The following is a 22,904-nucleotide window of genomic DNA, read 5'->3' as shown; positions in this document are numbered from 1 at the left end:
ACTTCAGAAATGATTAGGAGAGTGTAGCATGTTTTTTCCTTCTTCAATAAGACTCTTGTTGGGAACATGAGCATGTAAATCCTGAAATTGACTGGAAAACTTTAAAGATGGTGTCGTTTGTCATCAAAATGCGTGGTTGTTAAACCATGAGTGATGTGCATGTCAGGCCTTATGCTGTATCTTGCCTTAAGCTTTTATAATAGGGCAGCCAGAGGGAGAAAAATCGAATTGCTATTTTTCTGATTAAAAAAAAATTGTGATTGCATTTTAAAATGCTATTTTTATTATTATTATAAATAGTTGCATGTTTTCTGTGCTTGTTTGCACAATTTGGCCGAAACATTGTGATGATATATCCATATGACTATAAAAAAATAAAAAAATAATAATAATTCAAAAGATATAAGATAAATGAATAACATTAGACATATTACCAAACCAAGTTTTTATTTTGAATATTTTATTTAGCCAAATTCAGTATTTCTGATACTTATAAGAGGTGGAATCAACATCATCCTTGATTATCAGTGTCAGACCTCGTTGTCACACTGTTTGTCCTAGTGTTGACAGGTGAATGACAGGTGTCAGTCAGTCTCTTCAGGGCAGTGAGGCGCAGGTCCACGAATAGCTGCAGTCTCCCGTCTGTGTCCTTGTCCCGCCCTCTGCATCTCTGTTTGGTTCCGTCTCGTATTGTATCCTGTAGATCTGGCTTATGTTTTATGATCATCTGATGCCCCTCGATGTGTTACTCCATTTGCTGTTCATTTAATGGAGGGTTTTTCTTTCTTTGGTAGACCACTTTCTTTTAAAGAGTGGAGGAGACTGCACTTTAATCCAACAGTACATTGAGTGTCAATGTGAGTACACCGCATTCTTTCCAAAGTCTTCCAAAGCCATACTAATAAATAATCTTATTAATGAGCATCAAAGCAGGACGCAGTTATTGTTGTTTTACTCTGTAAAGTGAGGAAGGTGTTTACAGGGACATGAACTCTAAAGAGGGTCTCAGACTGCCACTAATGTTATTTTTTTCATTTACGACCAATTTAAAGTCTCTTTTGGCGACGGTAGGGAACATTTGCCTGTGCGATTTATCTAATATTTTGCACAGTAGTGTTAGTAAATTACATTTATGATTCCTGAACACCCAACAAGAAAATGCGATGTGAACAAATGACTCTTGTAAAGTGATTATTTTTAAGTAATTAAGATTATTTGAGTTTAAATCAGACTCACTCATTCAGAATCGTTATTGAGCGTCATTTTAAACCGAGAACCATTAAAGTTATTTGTGCATTAGGATCAGCAGACTTATTTAGATGACGTTTCTTTTTAAAGATGCATATTCACAACATACTTTTATTTTAATAAAATAATGAATGCCATTTTAAATAACAAATCCCAAGTATTTGACAAAAATATTATTGGTTATTTTCTAGCATAGTGGAGTCCAATTGTAAGGTTGAATTGACTTTAAAGTGGTTGACATGTTGAAAAATAATGGAACTTTTTTCCTGTTTTATTTTTATTTTTTATATATATATAAATGGGAAGAAATAAACAATCTATATCAAGTGATTTTTTTTTATTTGGAAGCTAAAAAAAAGTGTTTTGGTGTTGACTCTGTAGTTGACAGTAGTTTTCAAGCTCATCTTGTGAAATTCCTCATTTTCTTGACATTAATCCAAAAGATTGTAATAGTTAAAAAATGGGTGTATGCTTTGATTTGTATTTCATCTCAAGTTAGTTCTATTATCTTGATCTTCCTCGAGCTATTGGCGCTTTTCCACTGCATGGTACGGCTCGGTGCGGTTCGGCTCGCTTCGCTTTTCCACTGCGTGGTTCGACTCGACTCGGTACGGCACGGTTCGGTGCGCTTTAGCTCGGTTGCTTTTCCACTGCAGTTAGTACCGCTTCAAAGTGGGTGGGACTGATCGTTATAGTTGCGCCTCCTCTACTGCCATGACATCATCGTAAACGCGCCACTTTTCAAACGCACAACACAGGAACAATGGAGTCTTCTTTTTTCAAGCAAGTACTTTAAAAACAGGTGCTACAGCGCTGGCTATTTAAATCTAGCGGGTTTAGTGTCTCGTGTCGCAAATACAATAGTCGCTTTCCGACCGGAGGAACCTTTTCACAGTTCCTAGAACTAGAGATGCACCGATTACAATTTTCTGGGCCGATTCTGATTTCCGATTTTTCATTAAGTTTGACCTGCCGATTCCGATTTCATTTTTTCTAACCACTTTACAGCACACACAAATGTTTATTTTATATCTTTTCTGTAATAGAACATTTTACAATTTGCATAGTACATATTTTTTTGAACAGATAAACGCTATAAAATAGAACTATATAAATTACTCCAGGTGTGGGTAATTCACACACATCTGAAGTGCAGTGTTATGGAATAACCATTTCCTTTTCACATTCAATATCCAATCATTTTTTTATATATGTATTTAGCAAACTAAACGTCTGTATGAAAACAGGGAATGGCAATAAAATAATATATAAATAAAAAATTAAATAAATATAGCCTTGCAGTATAAAGATATTTCTCAAAGCACACACACACACACACACACACACACACACACACACACACACACGCACACACACACACACACACACACACAGGCCTATTGCAATCACTTGTACAAACTGAATAATAAAACAAGTTTAAATGGGTACATTTTCTATAAATATTAGTCTTCGTTTTCTTTTCTGACATAGCCTACTCCAGTTCTTGTTAAAACACGCAAATTTTTTTGTGAAACCCTATTTAGGCTATTTTGTCCATCAAAAGTGTGCTTTCCCTTTAATTGAGCGTGAGCAGTGCAGCAAATAGACTCGGCGCCTAAACGCGCTTCACTGCTCGCGACGCTCCTGCTTGACGCTCATGCGCTGCTCCTGCTCCCGTTGTGAATGCACTCATTGATTAACATGCACGCCGGAAAAAAATACACGCTTGCGGTCTGAATGGACGTAATTCACGAGGTTTCCTACATGTGTGTTCCATGTGCACGTGTGATGCTGATGTTGCGCGATGTTAATCATGCGGCGCCCGAGTGCATTTGACCGGCATAAAATCGGCATTTGTCAGACTGACCGGCCGGTCGCCGGTTACGGCCGATCACGTGAAAATCGGCCAATTCCGGTCACCAGCCGATCAATCGGTGCATCTCTACCTAGAACTATTGGCTAAAGTACCCGTATGTTCCTGCGGTGCGAACACGCCGACTAGGAACGACTTTAGTTCTAGGAACTCCATTTGGAGGAACTAATTTAGCTTCTACTTCAGAGTAGGGTCTAAACCAGCACTATAGGAACTACCCGTGACGTTAGTGTACGCTGATGACCGAACGCACGCAAAACACCAGCACCCGCCATTTTTAAAACAGCTATATGTAAACACACAGATTATAGCCTACATATTTACTCCAGAAACTAGATACAAACATGGAAAACAGTGATAGATGGGCCTCTAAACCTTTATGCTGAAGAGAAAATCCAACGCAACTTTGAGGGGACCGAGCCAAACATGATTATGCATTTCTGCTCAGCTAGCAACACTGGACATCAACCACACGGCATAGGCTAATAACTTTTTTTTTTCATATACTGTGTACTTTCTATAACAATTCTATCTAATAGCATGTTAAACAGTACTGTTAGACAGATCGCTAACTAATGAACACAGAGAATGCGAGCATTGTTTGCTCTGGCGTTCTCAGCGCCGTCAAAATAAAGGTCCGTCGCGCCGTCAAAATAAAAGTCGCCGTGCTTGCGTCACTCCCTTACCCCTCCTACCAGTTCCTATGGCCACTTGGCCAGTGCGAACGCAAACAACTGAGTTTGGGGGGAGAGTAGTTCATAGAACTGTTTAGAAGTGGACAGTTCCTATAACTAAGTTTCTGTAACTACTTGGTCGGAAAGCTGCTAATGACGCTGGTAGTGACGATTCTGTCTGACCAAGCAGTGATCTGCAGTGTTTTCACGTCACATTTTAGTATCGGTACGGGTACGCTTGGAACCTCAACAGACCAGGTACCATTTAAAGCGAGCCGTACCGTAAATGTACCATACCGTACCGTACCATGCAGTGGAAATGCGGCATAAGTTGCTGTTTTATGTATATCTAGCAATACGGTTTGAGAGGCCATACTATATGTGAAAATATTACACTATATGGCAGAACGGTGTGACCTCGAGTGCATTCAGGATTTAGTATTGGCACTGTCTGTTGTGCAATCTTGAATCTGTCTGTCTATAGCTAATTATAATCTGTCTATGAGATTCATATAGTCTCTCTGTGCACAAGTAAATATCCCTCTCCAAACCCTACGAAACGAAAACACTGCATGCCGTCTGTTCTCCCTTCACCACCAGCTGACCTGGATTTTCTCTATTCCCGGGGATTTTCCCTCTCACCAGCATGCGTTCTGAGGTCTATGAGCTTCCACTGACGCTTTTCATGTGTCATTTTCGCTTTGTTCTGTATGTATGGAGAATACTACAAATGAGTTTGTTTGTTTTTTGCTGCTGATAATGTATTTAGTTGGGCTGCGTCAGTGTCCTTTGATAACTGAGATTTGATGTTTAATGCTAAATATTTAATAGTTGCATCAGGCTTGATTTAGTGACCATAAAGAGATTTATACTAACATGATATTTCTCTTTTCTAACCAGCGGTGAGGCAGCTGAAGGAAGCTGTGGACTCGTCCATTAACAAGCTGTCCAACTTTGACGGTAAGCGCGTGTGTGTGTGTGTATTAAATGATTGATTTGTAAAGGGCGTTTTCGCACTACATATTTTGGTGTATTCATTCATTTGAGGTGAACTTCTGGGATGTAATTCTTGCAGTGTGTGTGCTAGTAATCCTGCCAGATAATACAACTTGAGAAGAGACCTGTAAAAAAAAAATGTTCTTGTTGTATTCCACAGAGGTTATTGATGCGCATCTTCAGAATAACCAGACGACAGTGGACAACAGCTTGGCCAGTCCAGACAGGCTTAAAGGTATCGTCACATTTCTGTCACTTCAAGTCTGTTTCTTTCTAGATTTAAGCTAGTTTTGAGAGAACTGTCACGTTACATTATAATGCAATCTGATTGCAATGAAAGCACAAAGTTCCTCCCCCTACGGCCTCCATTTAAAACCAAATTAAACAACCACGCGCTCTGGGTGGCAGGAATGAACATTAGTTATTTTTAGCTTAGTCAAAGAGCATGACCAGGTCAGGGTCATTACTGCATCATCACCATCATCAGTCATGATTCAGCTATAGATATCAACTATTATTATTGTTATTGCTATTATTATTGTTTTAAATAATAATAATAGTTGAAAAACTATCTGTTGCAACTTTTCATTTTAAAATGTTTAAATATATTCCGCATAATAATGTAATAATAATTATTATAGGTAAGAAAACAAACTATTTTTCAATTGCAATTTAAAATGTTTAATTCCTTTCTGCATAATAATAATATAAGTAAAAAAAAGGCCTTTTCTTTTACAGTTTAAAATGTTAAAACCAGTTTGACCTAATATTATAAAAATAGTTTAAAAGTTTTTTGTTTAATGTTTACATTCATTCTGGATAATAATAATAATAATAATGCTAATGGGTGTAAAAAAAAACAAAAAAAAGTTTTTGTGAACTTTCTTTTATACCTTTTTGTTTTGTTTTGTTATTAAAAATGTTTAAATCCATTCCGCCCATTACCCCCTTAATCAATGCAGAAGAAAATTAGTAGTTTCGCTCTGGTCCAGGATATGACCTCATTAAAGCTGCCTCCTTGTGAAGAGAGATGCAGATGATGAGGTGGCATTTAGACCTTGACCCAGAATCCAGTGATTCCCAGATGCCTTGACCCCCTCAATCCCTTCGGATTAGAGACTAAGATTACGGCCACACGGATCAGACCATAATTCACTGGTCATCTATTACCCATGACGATATAATTTGGTTTTTCTCCCGTCAGTCCCATTGAGTCATCAATTCGCTATATTGAGTTCAAAAGATCTATCATGTGATGTAACCGCAGGAATTTTTGAGGTTATATATTGATTAAATGTTTGTGCAATGTTTGACCTGATGTCTGAGACTGATGAAAGTCACCGGACAGCATTTACCTTCTAAGTTCAATGAAAAAAAAGTTCTGAAAACTTGAAGTGCAATTCAATTTATATCAGATGATGCATTATTTGTGGTATGAACATGTTGCCAGAAGCTTTTTTAAAGACTGCCGTCACCTCCCCCTGTTCAAACCCCATTTATAACTCATTTTAGTCCACATGGAGACTACTGCAGCACAGTAACTAGTTTAGCATGTGACTATGTCCGTTTTGAAGCCCAGGTCACTCAAATGACCATGTGTGGGCATTAACTACCATCAGCCAGAGAGGATGAACTACAGGGGGCTCATTCACTGCCTGCTATTGTAGATCCAGAGAAATCGAGTCTTATATATTAACAACCTACAAACGCACTCCTGTTCAGACTAAGAACTTGAAGCTGAGAGCCTAGCAAGGTTGCGATCGCTGTCATTCTTGTTGCTTTGATGTTGTTTTGAGTTGTGTCCCCCCTCTCCTCTAAGTGGTCTCTTCCGCTCTGCCTCCATAGAAAACCAAATAGACGCTAAAGAGTGCGACATGTCAGATACTCTGAGCCCCAGCAAGGAGAAAAGCAGTGACGACACGTCAGGTATGTAAAACATGGATGTATGTTTAATGTATGAATTGGTGTTTTGGTTTCTACAGCTTTTTATTTATACATCCCACTTTTTAAAAAAAAAATTTTACGTGCTATTTAATTTATACTATTTTTATACTATATATATAATGCTAATACTTTTTTCAAACAATCTTTTGTTCTTTTTTTATATTTGTTCTTTTTTATTTTTTCCTTTCATTTATTCTCTTTTATTCTATTTATTCTCTTTCATTCATTCTTTAATGTTTTTATTCATGCTTTCTCTCTTTCTTTCTTTCTTTCTTTCTTTCTTTCTTTCTTTCTTTCTTTCTTTCTTTCTTTCTTTCTTTCTTTCTTTCTTTCTTTCTTTAATGTTTTTATTCATGCTTCCTCTCTTTCGTTCGTTCCCTCATTCCAGACGGACAGATGGATGAACAAGAACTGAACGATCCCCAGAACAGGGTTTCTCTTTTGAAAGGTAATCCCTCCATTCTTGTTGAGTTGAGCTTCCCCGTCTGAAATGCCAGTGCTGATGTGGGTGTGTTTGTGTGGTTTGGCTGAACTGGAGTGTTAGTCACCCTCTTTATCTGCACTCATTAGAGGTCAGTGGACTGGCATGCAGCACAACTGTGCAGATTAACAGGGTGTGTTATTCCCCAATGTGACTATATATGGTCTCCATCTGCTGGAGGGGACAGCGGTGGGACCCACAAGGTGTTAGTGGGGGGCTTACTATACAGGTGTCTCTGTGTCATCCTGGTTTATCTCCCTCCCTCAGATCTTCCCCTCGTCCCACTTTATGTTCCAGTGGAGGACAGTGTGGAATGTAAACCAATTACAGCCCAATTAGACACCGAGTGCTTTCATAATGTCACGTACAGCTGCTGTTCAGACGTCTGTCAGTCAGGAGAAAATGGCTGCTGATAGGATCAGGGTTGGTTTGAACTGATACAATGTGTCTCTTTTTACACTTCAGAGTTCTAAATGTGTTTAGTGTTACATTTTCAAACTTTGAAAGTAATTTAAAGGGATACTCCACCCCAAAATGTTAATTCTTTAATTTACTAACCTTCATGTTGTTCCAAGATGGTATGACTTTCTTTCTTGCGTGGAACATTTAAAGAAGTTTTTATTTTTTTATACAATGGAGGTAAAAAAAACTCCGTTCTCAACTTTCTTTAAAATATCTTTTGTGTTACACAGAACAAAGAAAGTCATACAAGTTCGAAACCGAATGAGGATGAGTAAATGATGACAATTTTCATTTCGGGTTGGAGAATCCCTTTAAATTACTCTGAAAGTTTGAAACTTGCACATTTAGAAAAACAAGTAAATCAGATTTTAGCGGTTCTTACTGAGACTGTTGCTCGTACCTTGGATTTGAAGAAAGCATGGACTAAAAAACGACTTGACAAGTCATATCTGAGGGTGAATGCAACATCCCAAAAAATACTCAGAACATTCTAGCCACTGCATAGCAATATTAAGAATCCACCCGTGTTTGCATGCTTGCAGGTTTAATCTAGAGAATTTTTAACAAACAAATGAATGAATGGTGATGAAATGGACACGACAGAAGCTGAAGTGGCACTAGTAGTTGTCAGGGTGGCGAGGGGGTGCAGTTCATCTCAGATGTCATCAGCTCAATTGTGACTCGCCCACACTGGTTGAAGATGTCTACTCTCGCCCTGCTGAGTCACACCAGACGGCAGTGCATGCAAACATTTGACTCCCACACGTCCATTTCCATGAAGGCTCATCTGGAGATGTGCCGTATAGGCATACTGCATAACATTCATAATGCATAATTCGCAAAAAGACCTTTTATCGAAACAAAATTCTACAAAAACATGACATTCAGAAATCATACTATTAAAAAAAGCATATTATTCAACAACTTAACCTTCTCAAATGAAAAACATGGTTGTTTATGGATAAAAGTTTTAAAAGTACATTAGTACAAACAGCTGGTTTAATTTGAATGGTCAGATTGCTTGGAAAATTATATTTAACTATGACCCTGAATAACACTAAATGGACTTTAAGGTTGATAAAATGTTACAAGCGTAGAATATGACACTTGTAAAGATGTTTAAAAGTTGTTAAGGTCCTGCTGGGGCACCTAAGAAACCCATTTCTGTTTGTAGACTTATTGTCTCTGTGTAGCTTTAGCTTGGCTCCAGTGTCACATGACCTGGCTGGGTTTGCTGGTGAAACAGGGTCTATCTTACCCTACTGATACCTAAATAAGAGATATGACACAGTAGATCATTTTGGGAACTGTTGGTTTGGTCCATTCAGAATGACACCATTATTTTAACATTTTCCCTTATTAATGTTTCTAATTAATCTGTTCGTAACTCATATTCTCAAACCAATTTTATATACTGTTTACCAATTAAGCAAGTTGTCATTGAACAAAAATGTTGTTCAGACTTGCATCGCATATGGTTTAATTCGGTCTAAGTGGGCTCTTGTGATCGCAGTGAGCTCATGTCCTTTAACGGGACGTCAGATAAGGAGCACAGGCTCTTGTTAAATGGATCAGGGAGGAAGTGCCTGTTTCAGCACTTCATTGTTTGTGGGCAGTCTTGATGAAGCGTAGTGCGTGCCAGGCAGACTCGGAGGCGGCCAAGACGAGAGTGACGTGTGCTGCCACCTCTGAGGATCATTAGAGTCAGCTGTTTCCCGCTGAAGATATTAAAGAATAAATCTGGATAGATGTAACTGTTGTAGGAAAGTCATGGTGCAAAAACAAAAAACACTAGCATCATAAGTGGACCTTGGACCTGTACATTAGGTCAAGTTGGTCAAGATGTAAATGTAGGTCTGTCATATGTTAATGTGCTAATATGCAAAAAATATTTTGACCAAGGGAAGTTAACTGTATTTACTTCCCATTAAATCAGAAGTTTTCGATCTTTTTGACTTCATTGTCCATGTATAATACGATATTTCTGGTGATTTACTACTGTAATGACAAAACTGCTTGTTTTCAAACTTTTTTTCAAGCATTTTTTATCTAAAGAAACTAGGAGTGACAAAATATTAAAATAATGAGTGACACTTTATTTTAAGGTGATATAGTTACACGTTAATACATGTACTTACTATGGTAATAACAGTAAATTATGCATGGTAAGTACATGTAGTTAAATGATATTATTTGAGTAAGTATAATGTAACCGTCACCTTAAAATAGTGTAAACAAATGATGAAATTAAAAGTAATAATTATTAAAATTATATTAAATTCAAAATAATGAAATCCTGTCATTTCATAACATTTATTAACTGGTTCAATAATGAATTTAAATGACTTATAGGATAAGGTTTTTAAACGTTTAAATTTCTCAGCAATTTCTACTCAATAAAATATTTCAAGGCTTGACACAATAAAAAGTTATTCATTATAGAAATGTACATTATTATTAATTTCTCTGACTTTTCTAAAAAGTTCTAAAAATCTTTTTAATATTCTGTAATATATGTCGGTTTTCATCTTGATTTTTAGCCGTGTTTGCTTATGTTTTGTCATATTAAATACTTTTAAGCCATTTTATGGCCCACTAGTGAACCAGGGCCTCCTGATTGAGAACCACTACACAGATGCCATGTGTCTGAGGCAAATATCTTTAATCGACATCTTAAGCCAACATAATAATAATTCAGTTTTATTATCAGTCAGAATTCTGCACTGTTTTGGATTAGTCACTTGCATTTGATTTTGCTTTCTGATTTGAATGTCCAACAAGCTTTTGTTAAACATGGCTCTAGGGGGCGCTGTTGAATAGCTATGAAATGCTCTCATTTGCTCCGAGGTTGCATCTACACTCTTGCGTCTGGCACGAGTTATTCAAATGCGTTAATGAAGAGTTATCTGAACATATGTAACCTTATATGGTTGCGATATTCAATCTCAGCCATAAAATTCTTTTGAGACTCTCTTGATGAAATCACCGGAGGAGGAGCAGAGTGAGATTACACACCGCTTTAGGCCCCCTCTCATTAAATGAATGGCGCAACTTCAGAAACGACAAGTTCGTTACATCATTTTGCCTGAAAGCAACTCCCTCGCTCGCAGTAAACACCCTCCGTCTGACATCATGACGGATTACCAGCCCTTAAATTAGCACATGACTTCACCGACATCTGTAGAGTGTTCTGAGAGGGGGGACGTTCATCAGTTTATGGTCAGAGGAGGTTTCCCGAAAGCCTGTTGTTACAAGACCACATTAGAGACCAACTGGATGCTCCTCAGAGAGACAAATGTACGTTTGCTCGGCATGAAGTCTTATGAGAGAACTCTGGAAAGTGTCTAATGTCTCTTTTGCTTGGCCTGGTGCTGGTCATCTCAGTGGCTCATTTGTAGATCTTCCATTAGAGCTCTCGTTTCGTAATCAGGCTTTAAGTTGTTTATAGTCTGAGACCGATGCTTTTTAGATGCTCTGTTGTCCTGTTTGATGCAAGCCGAGGCGGGCATGTTGTGCATTTGCACTCGAGTCATTCACTGATGGACTGAGCACACAGAAATGCTTCGTGCTTCACGTAATGAACTGATTCTAAACAAGCATCTTGATTCTGGTTTGCAGTAAACAAGTTTTAGTGCTTGATGTTTTTGCTCATGGGGTCGAACAGAATAATTTGTGGCTCCTAATGTTTGGACAGAGTTTTGAACCGTCGTGATTGTGTCGTCTCACGCTCACGGCTTTAAGCTTTTAGGAAAGCCGATGAGAGAAGTGTTTTTTAGCACGGAAATGTTATTTGATGTGTTTGCAGTTTGAGACTGATAAGATCAGTTTATTAGAAACAAATTTTGTTTTTACATTTGCTTTTCTGTGCAAAAGACCCGTAGCTCTCAGAGACCCAGTGAAGCAGCAGCAGCAACACAAGGTTTGTGTTAAGGAATTAAATAATAGATAACTGTCGCTAGATGTGGGTAAAACTACAGATAATAGTAGCAATAATAATTCAGTTTAAGTTTATATGTATAGCACTTTTCAGAATACACAGTTTCACAGCTGCTTCAGAAAATGCCGCCTGAATGGTACGAAAACTAATAAAACATTTTTCAGGTGTTTTCCTAGATATTTCCTCATTGATTTGACAATGTATATTTATTAAAATTGCTGCATTATATTTAAAATATGATTTGATATAATTTGTATTATCTGAAATTCATGACTGTATCTTTACTGGTTAAAATATAGTATTATATAGTAAATATAGTATTTTTTTTTTTATACATTTGTGTGCTGAATTTTTTCTTTCACATTCACAAGAGTTCAAGTCTCATAGTTTCAAATTTTGCAACCATAAATGCCCAACTTTAAATAATTTATACCCTAATGCAAGTTTTGCCTAAATTAAATGTTTTTATTTTATTTTTATTTTTTTACTGATGGGTTCCTAAAGACATTTATTGTGAAAAGGTTCATACATCGTCAGTATAAATACTTGGGTCTCTGAGGGTTAGAATCACTGTATGATTTGATTTGATGAGGTATCATTCATGCGATGCGGGATGAGTTATAAATGCAGTACTTGAGGTTCAAGGTTTCACTGATTAGGTCAGTTTATCTTAGTAGCCACGTTTCCATTACCCTTCAAATTGCGCAAATTGTCAATTGAAAATACGCCCAATGGAAACGCGTCAATTTCGCAAAAACTCCCATTTATTGCAAAAAAGTTTTTACGCTCACATTAGGTGGTTTTTCAGGCAATTTGAAAAAGAAATATTTAGCAAAACTGCGATGGAAACAGTGTTTGCGCATTTCCAGGTCACCTGACGTAGATGACTCGGTGTGTTTGGACAGAATATGAGACAGTTTTCTTTTATTAAATTCATAAAAGACAGAAGAATTACAGGAATACTGGATTCTAAACCTCAAAGAAATGCCACAATCAAGACCTCGAAGCAGATCTGAGGGAGAAACACCCAGAAACACCTCATATGTGCCACTCACAGTATAAGGGTCTTTCCTTAACATTAATGCTTGGATAACACACATACGTCACCTTTGATTAATAATAATGGTTAATGCGGTGGCTGGGATATATACGTAAACCAACCAACATCCGTCGCCATGATTTTTGGAATGACTTATCGCGAGAGGAAAAAAATGACGTTTTAGTCGCATAACATCAGTTAATGGAAACGCTGTCATTTCGCAATCGTTTTTTTGTGTACATTTATGAAAAAATCGCAAAGTTTTGCACAAATCTGTAATGGAAAACGTGCCTATTGTCTTTTTACCTCATGTCAGCCATGATATTTCTTCATGCTCCCTCACTCTTCCATCTGCTTTGTGTGTGTTTGTAGAAATGGACAGGAACCTGGAAGCTGGAGACACGGAGCAGGTTATTCCACACCTCCACCGAGAGCTGCAGGAGGCCCAGGAGCTCGCCAACACCGGCAAACAGAAATGCCTTGAGCTTCAGGGTACGTCAGGGTGCTGAGTGCTCCTTTTAATAGTGATTCAGCACCAATAATCGAGTCATTATTGCTCTGGGTTTAGTGTGAATCACTGAACGTCTTTTTCCCATCAGCCCTGCTGGAGGAGGAGAGGACAACCAACAGACAGCAGACTGAAGAATCTGCTAAACAGATCCGCTTCTTACAGAGTGAGTCCTTCAAACACGTACTCACATGACCTCTAGTTATAAGCGATGCATTATTAAAATTATTTTTTTAATAATTATTATTAAAATTATTTTTTTATTTAAAAAAATAAAAAAAATTGGTTTTTATTTTTTATTTGGTCTTGGTTTTTTACAAAAAAAAAAACATTTCTGCAGTGTTTTAACTTTATCTCTTCGTAAATTGGATCTAATCTGAATCTAATCATCAGTTTGGGTTGACTTCTAGTTTTAAGCGATGCACCAAAATATTTTTTTTACTGATATTACAGAAACAGAAAATGTTTTTTAAATAATAAATTACATTTAATAATCAACCCTCGAATAAAAACTGAGTTATATATAAACATTTAGATTCCACACAAGGCATTACATTTTTATTTTAACTTTTTCATTATAATTGTTTCTACTCCGAATGTGGCCGTAATAACTTGTTTTGATGACATTTTTATTATTCAGACATTTAAATAATTAAGACAGCATGTTAAGTAAAAATATAAAGGGTGTTTTTGCATATATTTTATTGAATGGCTTTTCTGAGGTAAATATAACTTTACGTGACATGTTTACAAGTTCTATTAACATCTTTCCACGGTTAAAAAAACACTGATTACATGAGACATGATACGTTTCAGTAAGTTGTACTGTATCTTTTTTTAACACCTTCTGGTGTTCATTCATGTTTATTTCGTGCTATAACTAGTAGTAAAGAGGAGGAGATGATTGGTTCACGTGCCGCTTGAACTGAGGTGCTACAGCGATCTGTCATGGCACATTAAAGAGCGCTAAAACAACATTCATTGAATTTTGTTGTAAAATTGACACAATTTGAAAACTCAGACTTTGTTGCATATCAAAAAGTAACACGGCACAATGCTTATTGCGATTATTGTTTGGAAGATGCTCTATAAATGAAAGTTTACAGATCTTAAGTCATTCAAAATGATCTCCGCCCTCCAAAGCGGTTTCGGACAGAACCCAAAAAATAAATAAATTCTGACGCATCACTACTAGTTTTAGAGCCCTGCACGGGCCTCAAATCTAGGCCCGAGCCCGGCCCTGGCCCGAGACGCTCAGGCCCTAGCCCGACCCGTGTCCGACAGCTCATCAGAATTATCAGCCCGAGTCCGACCCGAGCCCGTTTTTTTTTTTTTTTTTTTTTTTTTTTCACAGCGGCAGACTGCCATTAAAATATGTCAGTTTTGTTAGTTATGTTTCTTTTCATTTCTTTATTAAGTTAATTTAGACAAATGTTTGGAGCATTTAAAAAAAAAAAAAAAAATTCCCAGCAGCAAGCCGAGCCAACAGCGAGTAAAACATGTTTGATCAATTTAGCCTCTCAAATCAACGCTAATACTTTACTTAGCTACAATAAAATCCATAGATATAAAAACACTTCAAGCATATCACACAGACAGTTAGTTTAATGTTTATTTATTAAACCACAGTGAGTAAATTGTTTTGAAATACTGAGGCAGGCTCAGGCTGCTCGCAACAGCGCTCGCAAACGAAATGAGCAGCAGCCTACAATCTAAACAAATTAAATTAAATAAATCAAAAACAAACTTGCAGGTTATCTTACCTCAAAAATGCACCCCAGAACATGGCCATTCTTTTTTTCCAGTAGTTTCCAACAGTTGAACGAAAATAAAGTCCAATCAAATGAAAAACATCAGTTTCCAACAGTGTAAACGAAAACCAAACGAAAGGTTAGACCAGTCTCTTACAGAGCATCGTGGAGATAAAGAATAGCATCCACAGTGGAAGATTTTAACCCAGTCCTCTTCTATCACTCGCGATTTTTCTCATATTCTCCATTATTTGCACATGAGGTGAATCGTGGGTCGCGCTGACGGGAAACCTTCTGTGCGTGCGTTCGTGCGACTGTCATGTCAGTCATATGTCAGTGTAATTATAAGATTATGAAAGTTATGAGGTTATTAAACGTCTTTCTATGTTTGTTTTTCTATCGTCGACGTCAACTTCTCATATTTTTTTAATTAATGTCTAAAAATATAAAAAGAAGGATATCCCAAAAAAAGCCCGAGGCCCGGCCCGCATGTGAACTATGACGTGAAAATTGGCCCGAAGCCCGGCCCTAGGGGCATAAAAAAGTCGGGGCCCGTCGGGCTCGGGCTGAAATGCAGGGCTTTAACTAGTTTGACCGAACACCACCCGTCAATCATGGTAAAAAAACTAAAAGTAACTCATCTTTCTCTTCAGCTCAACTAGCGAAGCTCCAGTCGGACATGGAGGCTTTGCGTGAGCAGAGGGAAAACACTATTTCCACCACCCGAGACGAGCTCTACAGCGCCCAGGAGGAGATCCTGGTGCTCCGGCATGCCATGGAGGCCGCCACTGCCGAGCGGGAGCGGGAGATCGCCGCCCTGCAGGGAGACCTGAGCATCGTCACCGCAGAACTGGACAAATGGAGACAGACGGCAGCAAAGTATGAAGTGGAGATCAGCAATCTGCAGGCCAGCTTCCAGCTCCAGAGCCAGCACCAGGAGAGAGCCAGCCAGCTCCAAGGTACTCGCACACCAACACCATTCATTTGTGTTCAGCAGTCAGGCCAGCATGTCGTCATTACAGCTCCTGTGGTGATCCTGATGTGCTGCTTGGCTTTTAATGTGTCTGTGTGTCTCTGGATGCCATAAATCAAGCTGACTTCAGAGGAACAATGGCTGAGATCATCAGTGATCTGGGTGTCTTTGATCTCTCTCTCTTCTTTAGCGCCTTTGATTCATGTTTGGAAACATTTGTTTCCTCTCATTTGTATAGTTTGAGTTTTCTTTTTTACATTAGATTCCTATTTTCCTGTTATTACATACATATGTACAGCCAGCAAGAAATGTCTGTTTTAGGACATCAACATCTTTTATCACGGTTTCCACACAATATTAAGCACCGAATCAGCCTATTAAAATGATTTCTGAAGGATGATTTGACCCTAAAGACTGGAGTAATGATGCTGTAAGTTTAGCTTTGTCATCAAAGGAGTAAATTACATTTTAAAATATATTCAAATAGAGATGGTAATATTTCACAATATTGCTGTTTCAGAAATCTTATCGACGCCTAACTTCTGAATGCTAGGCAAAGTGTAATGTGTATGTTTTGTGGTTACACTATACCATTATATTTGCTGTGCTGCCTACTTTTATTTTATTCTATTCATAAAGTTCCGGAATATTAATTTCATTACACAAGATTTCTTCACAGATTGAGAACGAACACATGTGGTTTTAATTTAGCCGCCTTACCGGGGTCTTTCTCTCCAGGCCCTCTTTAATGTGTCGTCCAGAGTCATGGAAACAGTTTTATTATCGCCCATCCTGCTGGGTTTATTTATTATTGATGGGTTCCTTGTTCTGTTTTTCACGGAAAAATGCATATGAAAGTGTTTTGACAGTGCTTCTGAGATCTTTTGAATCCATGTTAGGCTGCACAAATTCTCAACCAATAAAATAAAACATGACAGGATAAATTTAATAGTAGTGATTTTACCAAAATAAAAATCCAATGCTGAAACCAAAAAGTATGGAAACAGACACACTGGGCTGAAAGCCAGAATACGCACGGATTAAAGTAGCCTGTGTTTGAAATATATTTTAAGTTTGTCTTCACTTAAAATGGATTCTGGTTTTAACTGATGTGCAGAATACCTAATGCATACAATATAAAGTGGCTGAAATTTTGGTTCTCTCTAATTAGTCAAATTTAATTTTACAGATTTTCTTTATTAAAATCATATATACAAAAAAAAGTACAAAAAAAATCAGTTTTTTGATGCGCAAAATAATTTTATTTTAATTAAATTGAATGATTTATATTTAGATTGTATTGTGTGAAATGGTGTGACTAATCTCTCTCTCTCAATTATTATAATTAATAAAAAAATATATATATATATATATATATATGGGCAACGATTAATCACACCCAAAATAAAAGTTTGTTTACACATAATATGTGTGTTTGGTGTATAATTATTTTGTATATATAAATACACACATATGCATGTATATATTTAAGAAATGTATTTGCATGTATATACTGTTTATAAAATATAAATAAAATATTAATATTTTATATATAAATAACAAATTTTTCTTAAATATATACATGCGTGTATGGATTATGGTTTTATATATATATATTTATTATGTATTACTAGTAAATGCTTAACAGGAGGTTTGGGGTGTGAATGGAGGTGTTAAATAATTTGTTCCCCTCTGTTTCTGTCTGTCAGGTGAACTAGAGAAGCTTCAGGCCGAGTGCTCTGGTCTGCAGAATGAATGTGACAGTCTTCGGGCTGAGAAGACAACGCTAATGCAGAAACTCCTCAGACTAGAGGAAGAGCTCGACAGGTGGGTCACATGCACACAAACAGCCCATTCACAACAGGGCCACAATGACAGTGTCGTTTAGATCAGCTCACACAACAAAAGTGAGTCACCAGGATTTAAAATGTTTTAGTACACAGTCCACACCTGCTCACATAAATGGAGAATGTTTGAATCACTCACCCTATTACACAACAACTGCATCATGACAGGTTACCATTGTAATGTTGAAGCACCTTTATCCTGTACTTAAGCGCCCCTATTCAGTGTGCTTACACTATCATCTTATCACCGCTATGAGCTCATCTGCCCTAAAGCTTCACATCCACTCTACAACATTCATTTTTGTTCCATTGATTAGTTCATTTTCTGAAAGCTCTTCGGAATGTAAACAGAAGAGTATTTATTTTCCTTTCTTTGCATCGCAGTTCACGAGAGCGGAGTGAGACGTTGTACAGCAACCTAAACGATCTGGAGAAATCCCAGGGTGACCTGGCGAATAAACTGGGCTCAATACAAGACCAGCACCAACAGGACGCCAGCAAACTGAAGGTCCAACTGTCCCAAGCGGAGAGCCGCACCAGAGACCTGCAGAAGGAGGTACGATCAACTTCCCAAAGTTTGGCACAGTATAATGGTGCGTTCAAGTCATCTCGTAAAGATCGTATTTACGAGTATTGAACGCCACCACAATGTTGTAAATACAAGTGGGAAGCTCTGGATTTTCTTCAAGCCCTGATCTTTACAAGCTGGCGGCGTGTCAGTGACAAACATGGCGGAATATCACAATACTTAAAGGGATATTTCACCGCTAGAAAGATGAATGTGTATTTATATTGGGTCATTTATGTAGTAGAAATGTGAAATTATTTTAGAAGTTGGTGCCTTCTAGACTGAGAAAAGCCAGAAAATGTATTTTTGGCTCATGTTGATGAAAGACAACTCCCAGAATGCACTTGTTTCGCTGCCCTACGAGGACACTCCCAAGCCACGCCTACCGGTTACAGAGGGCAGTGTCGGGAGAAATGATACAGCTAGGCTACTAGTGACTCGAAACTGAAGAGACGGCGTTTTATCGTGAGATCCCCCTATGGGCGGGTTGAAGACATGCGGGACGAGCTCCTCCTACTGGCTGGAGTCTCTCGCCTCTGATGATGAAGCTAAATGAAGATTTTTGCGTCATCTGAGGTTTTTTTCCAGACACACAATACAGAAATCTCTGGTCTCAGGGGGACATGAGGGAGGGAAGCACGGTCACTCGAAAATACTACCGGGTTTCTACTGATACAAAGCTTAAAGCTAATCGGTGAAGTATCCCTTTAAAGGTATTTAGCAGTGATATTGTCAGGCTTTTCTATATTTACAGCGAAGTAAGTTAACTACCTGCACAGAATATGATGGCATTATAATATAACAATATAATATGTAATGATAAAGTTTGCAGTGGCTTCATATGTTAATTAAAAACAAAAGAAATGCACATTTCTTCGTTTTCTAGAACTAGAGTTTAAGAAGCTTGCTGTATTTTGTGTAATTAAGAGAAAGTAAACCACCATCTTAATCCGACAAAAGTGACTTGAACACACTGGCGCACCAATAGCTGGTATGACATTACTTTGTAGGTCAAAACGTGGAAACGAGTTAGCATTTTAGCATTTTACTCCCTGTGAACCGGAAGTTGAAGCCGACTTTTCTCCAGTGTTATGACATATTGCAATGGGACATTGAATAGAGGGCATGTTTTACTTTAGCGCACCTCCTCTCCATCCCTCGCTTATGGAAAACTGACGTCATCAGAGAAGGAACACCATTCTTGAGCGGAAGTAAATGTTTAAAATTTGTATTTAAAGATTACCACGACAAACCATTTTTTTTGTGTGTGAGTGTGTATTAACTTTAATTGTTAATTGATTGTTCACCACAAGACTAGTAATGGGCGCTAACAAAGTAAATAGGGTACATTTTGATTTCATGACGACTTTAAATGGCAAAAATAAAGTCTGAGGTGAACACAAGCTCAAGACAATTTGACTTTTTATTCTATGACAATATTACCCCACTCGTGATTATTATTATTTTTTAAAGTTGTTACGTGTCTTGAAAAAGGCGGTTGCTAACAAGTGGCTAAATGAGACTACAGAGGCTGTCGATCACGCTCCGCATTTACAGCCTCGTTATGCTTATTATGCTCTTATAAACTATTCTAATTCAAAGATTAGAATTCAATTATTTATTTATTTTTTATTAAAAACTGAAAGAGTTATCGGAAGCTTGGTGACGTTGAATTCGTGTGACCGTGGTGTAGTCGTTTTTAGCTTACCTTTAGCTTTTTACTTCTGGTGACTGTATTTAGGCTTCAAAAGTTGTGTTAATCTGTGATAATTATCTTTATGGACAAAGTTTCAGTATCATAACATGTTGTTGATCACAGAGTAGGGCAATCGAAATTTACTTGTAATCGCACTTAAATCGCGATTGCTAATCGCAAAGGCTACGATTATTTTTTTTATGCGGTTTGTCATTGATGTACGGCTCTGTAAACGCTGCTCCATCTGAACGCACTGTGAGTTTGAGTCCCTTATAATGTGCCTTTGAAAAAACAACACGCGTCAAACATCTTTCCGAAACATGAGAAGCATTTATGAACCTCTTGTCCAACAACAGACAACATTTAATAACATGCATTTACTCCAAACTCACTTCATAACGACAGCTGAGCTCCTCCTTCTGTGAGATGATGTGCTTTCTTACACAGAATAAGGCAGTAATCAAAGCGTTTCATTCTTCTGTGTATTCAGCTACAGCAGTGATCTCAAACTCAATTCCTGGAGGGCCACAGCTCTGCACAGTTTTGCTCCAACCCTAATCAAACACACCTGATCCAGCTAATCAAGGTCTTCAGGATTACTAGAAACGTCCTTGCAGGTGTGAGTTGGAGCTGGTTGGAGCTAAACTGTGCAGAGCTGTGGCCCTCCAGGAATTGAGTTTGAGATCACTGAGCTACAGCGATAGGGATTTCCTGGAATGATGCGCATTATTGTACTTCTGCGGCGGGGCATATTTAGCGGGTTTGCGTGAGAGCGCCCTCTGGCGTTGAAATGGGGCAGTATTTACTACCGATCAGCCCCACTCCACTGACAAGCTGCGCATAAAATAATCGCGTGCGGGTTTTATTGTGATTTATTAATCATCCAGCCCTATTACAGAGCTTGTTTTTTGGTGATAATCCAAAAACCTATGGAAAAATCCTATTGGGTATTTCTCGAGGGAAACAGGGTGATGAGAACTGCTGGTTGGACTACAACACTTTTTAATGATTGCATGTTGTTCTCTCTCTTTCTCTCTAGTACGACGACACTCAGATTCTGCTGTCAGATCTCCGGCAGCGGTATGAACAGACGGAGCAGGAGAAATGCTCCATCAACGATGAGCTGGAACAGTGCAAGGTCAACCTCAAACTCCTGCAAGAGAAGGGCAGCGCTGTGAGTCTCGCAACCAGCACGTTTCATTCGCAAACCTTCAACACGCTGCATTTCAGCCTATACTATACTCCGTTTAATTAGCTGTCGTTTACATCACGCCATTTAATGCGGTCGTCAGCAACCAGTGATGGATCTTACTTTCGCTGTTTTGCATGGCTCTGGAAAACACAGAAGAACACGCATACGGCACGATTTTGTGAGTTGTTAGCAAATATTCTTTGCTAACACCAACATTTTCAGGTGCAACACTTTAGAGAGAGCATCACAGGTGCATTCACATGGTTTGTTATTCAAACAAAAATGCCCAATAGGTTTCGTTAGGGTTTCGAGGTCCGTCTTGGAATTGCTCCATTTTTGGATATTGATGTTTGTCTCCATTTTGTATAAAATATTAACCCCTCAAAGACTTTTTCACTTTCAGGTTCTCCTTTTTTCATCATAAGTTTTTTAACACTTTTAGTTGCTGATTTTTGGCCATTTGTTAATTTTTGGGGTTTACAATTTGCTACACAACACCTTAATTATCACCTTAGTGTATCCCACAATTCCCTTCGCACAATCCCTTACACACTGCTGATTGGAGTCACGATCACTCCACGAATTTAACAGATTGTAGATATATTTAGTTGAGTGCAAATAACCAGTTTTTCCCTTTCCTGTGTGTTATTAATGCCTTGAACACTCTCCTCGTTCCTGATGTCATGCTTCTAGATGTGTGTTTGTGGTTATGGGGCGTCTGATGTTTTTGTTTTTATGTTGATTTTATCAATGGTTCCTCCCACTGCACCCTTTTATGACCCTTTTTTGTGTTTGTATGTTTGTTGTAGTTGTTCGACTCCCCAGCCTGATTTCCGTTGAATAGTTTGACGATTGATTTTTTGTTTTATTTGTAATATCCCTTCCCTCCTCTAGCCATCCATATTGCAGCCTGTCCAAGCCATTTTCATCGGTCTATTCCTGGCTTTGCTGTATTGGTGCTTCAGCCAGTTGTGGTAGAAAGGTACACACGCTCCTGTTGAGTCTGTGTTTGTGTGTCTCCTGTATATCCACTTCTGTATATATCATCACATATATACGACCTGTGCATGGCAAACTCTCATTCGTCATTTCTGCACCCGCTTCGCCCCAAAATCCCTTCTTGGTGCTTGGCAACATGTGGGGAACTCTTAACCGATTCCTCGTCCACCCAGAATCACCTACTACTAACAAATCACATTAACTGTCTGTCTTGCTTGGATCACCATAATGGTCATATAAATCTTTGCATTTGGGGATTTTGGATTCTTTCTCTATTTTTGTTCTGTTTTGGGGCATTTTGGTCTTCATATCATCATCATTGTTTGCTTTTCTTCTTTACTTTCATGAAATTAAAGGCATATTTCACCCAAAATTACCATTGTCATGTATTCACCCTCATGCCGTCTCAAACCTGTGTGACTTACTATCATTCAAAGAACCAAAAGAAGAGGTTTTGAAGAAAGTTCATGCTGCTTATTTTCATACAATGAAAGCATAAAGGGATCAGCGGCTGTCAAACTGAAAATAACAATTTAAGTCGGTAGGATTAGGGTTAGTCAACGTACACTTGCATCACTGGTAGTTCCTATTGTGCTGGGTAAGACCCAACTCTGAAGTAGGAGCTCATTCAGTCCCCACAATAGGCGTTCCTATAACTAAAATCGTTCCCATTTCGAACTGCGAAAACACGCCAAAAAGCGCATATTTCCGCCAAT

The 22,904-nt window shown here is 38.1% G+C and overlaps 1 protein-coding gene across 7 annotated transcripts in view; it reads left to right on the top strand.

The window, feature by feature from the left end:
* slmapa (sarcolemma associated protein a) overlaps nt 1-22,904 on the top strand; it is a 68,698-nt gene that overhangs the window by 41,890 nt on the left and 3,904 nt on the right. For 3 of the 7 annotated variants that reach the window (XM_084394466.1, XM_084394470.1, XM_084394471.1), the window contains 11 exons: nt 795-857; nt 4,696-4,755; nt 4,952-5,026; nt 6,637-6,717; nt 7,124-7,183; nt 13,027-13,146; nt 13,254-13,328; nt 15,567-15,872; nt 17,596-17,713; nt 18,118-18,289; nt 21,037-21,171. In XM_084394466.1, the coding sequence (XP_084250592.1) occupies nt 795-857; nt 4,696-4,755; nt 4,952-5,026; nt 6,637-6,717; nt 7,124-7,183; nt 13,027-13,146; nt 13,254-13,328; nt 15,567-15,872; nt 17,596-17,713; nt 18,118-18,289; nt 21,037-21,171 (1,265 nt within the window). Of the gene's footprint in view, nt 1-794; nt 858-4,695; nt 4,756-4,951; nt 5,027-6,636; nt 6,718-7,123; nt 7,184-13,026; nt 13,147-13,253; nt 13,329-15,566; nt 15,873-17,595; nt 17,714-18,117; nt 18,290-21,036; nt 21,172-22,083; nt 22,172-22,904 lie in introns of all 7 variants that reach the window. The other 4 variants (XM_084394467.1, XM_084394472.1, XM_084394469.1 and 1 more) reach the window with 3 other exon arrangements.

This window comes from Rutilus rutilus (assembly GCF_951802725.1).
Source record: "Rutilus rutilus genome assembly, chromosome: 22".
Classification (NCBI taxonomy): Eukaryota; Metazoa; Chordata; class Actinopteri; order Cypriniformes; family Leuciscidae; genus Rutilus; species Rutilus rutilus.
The sequence above is the reverse complement of the archived record's forward strand: the minus strand, read 5'-3'. Positions and strand labels throughout refer to the sequence as shown.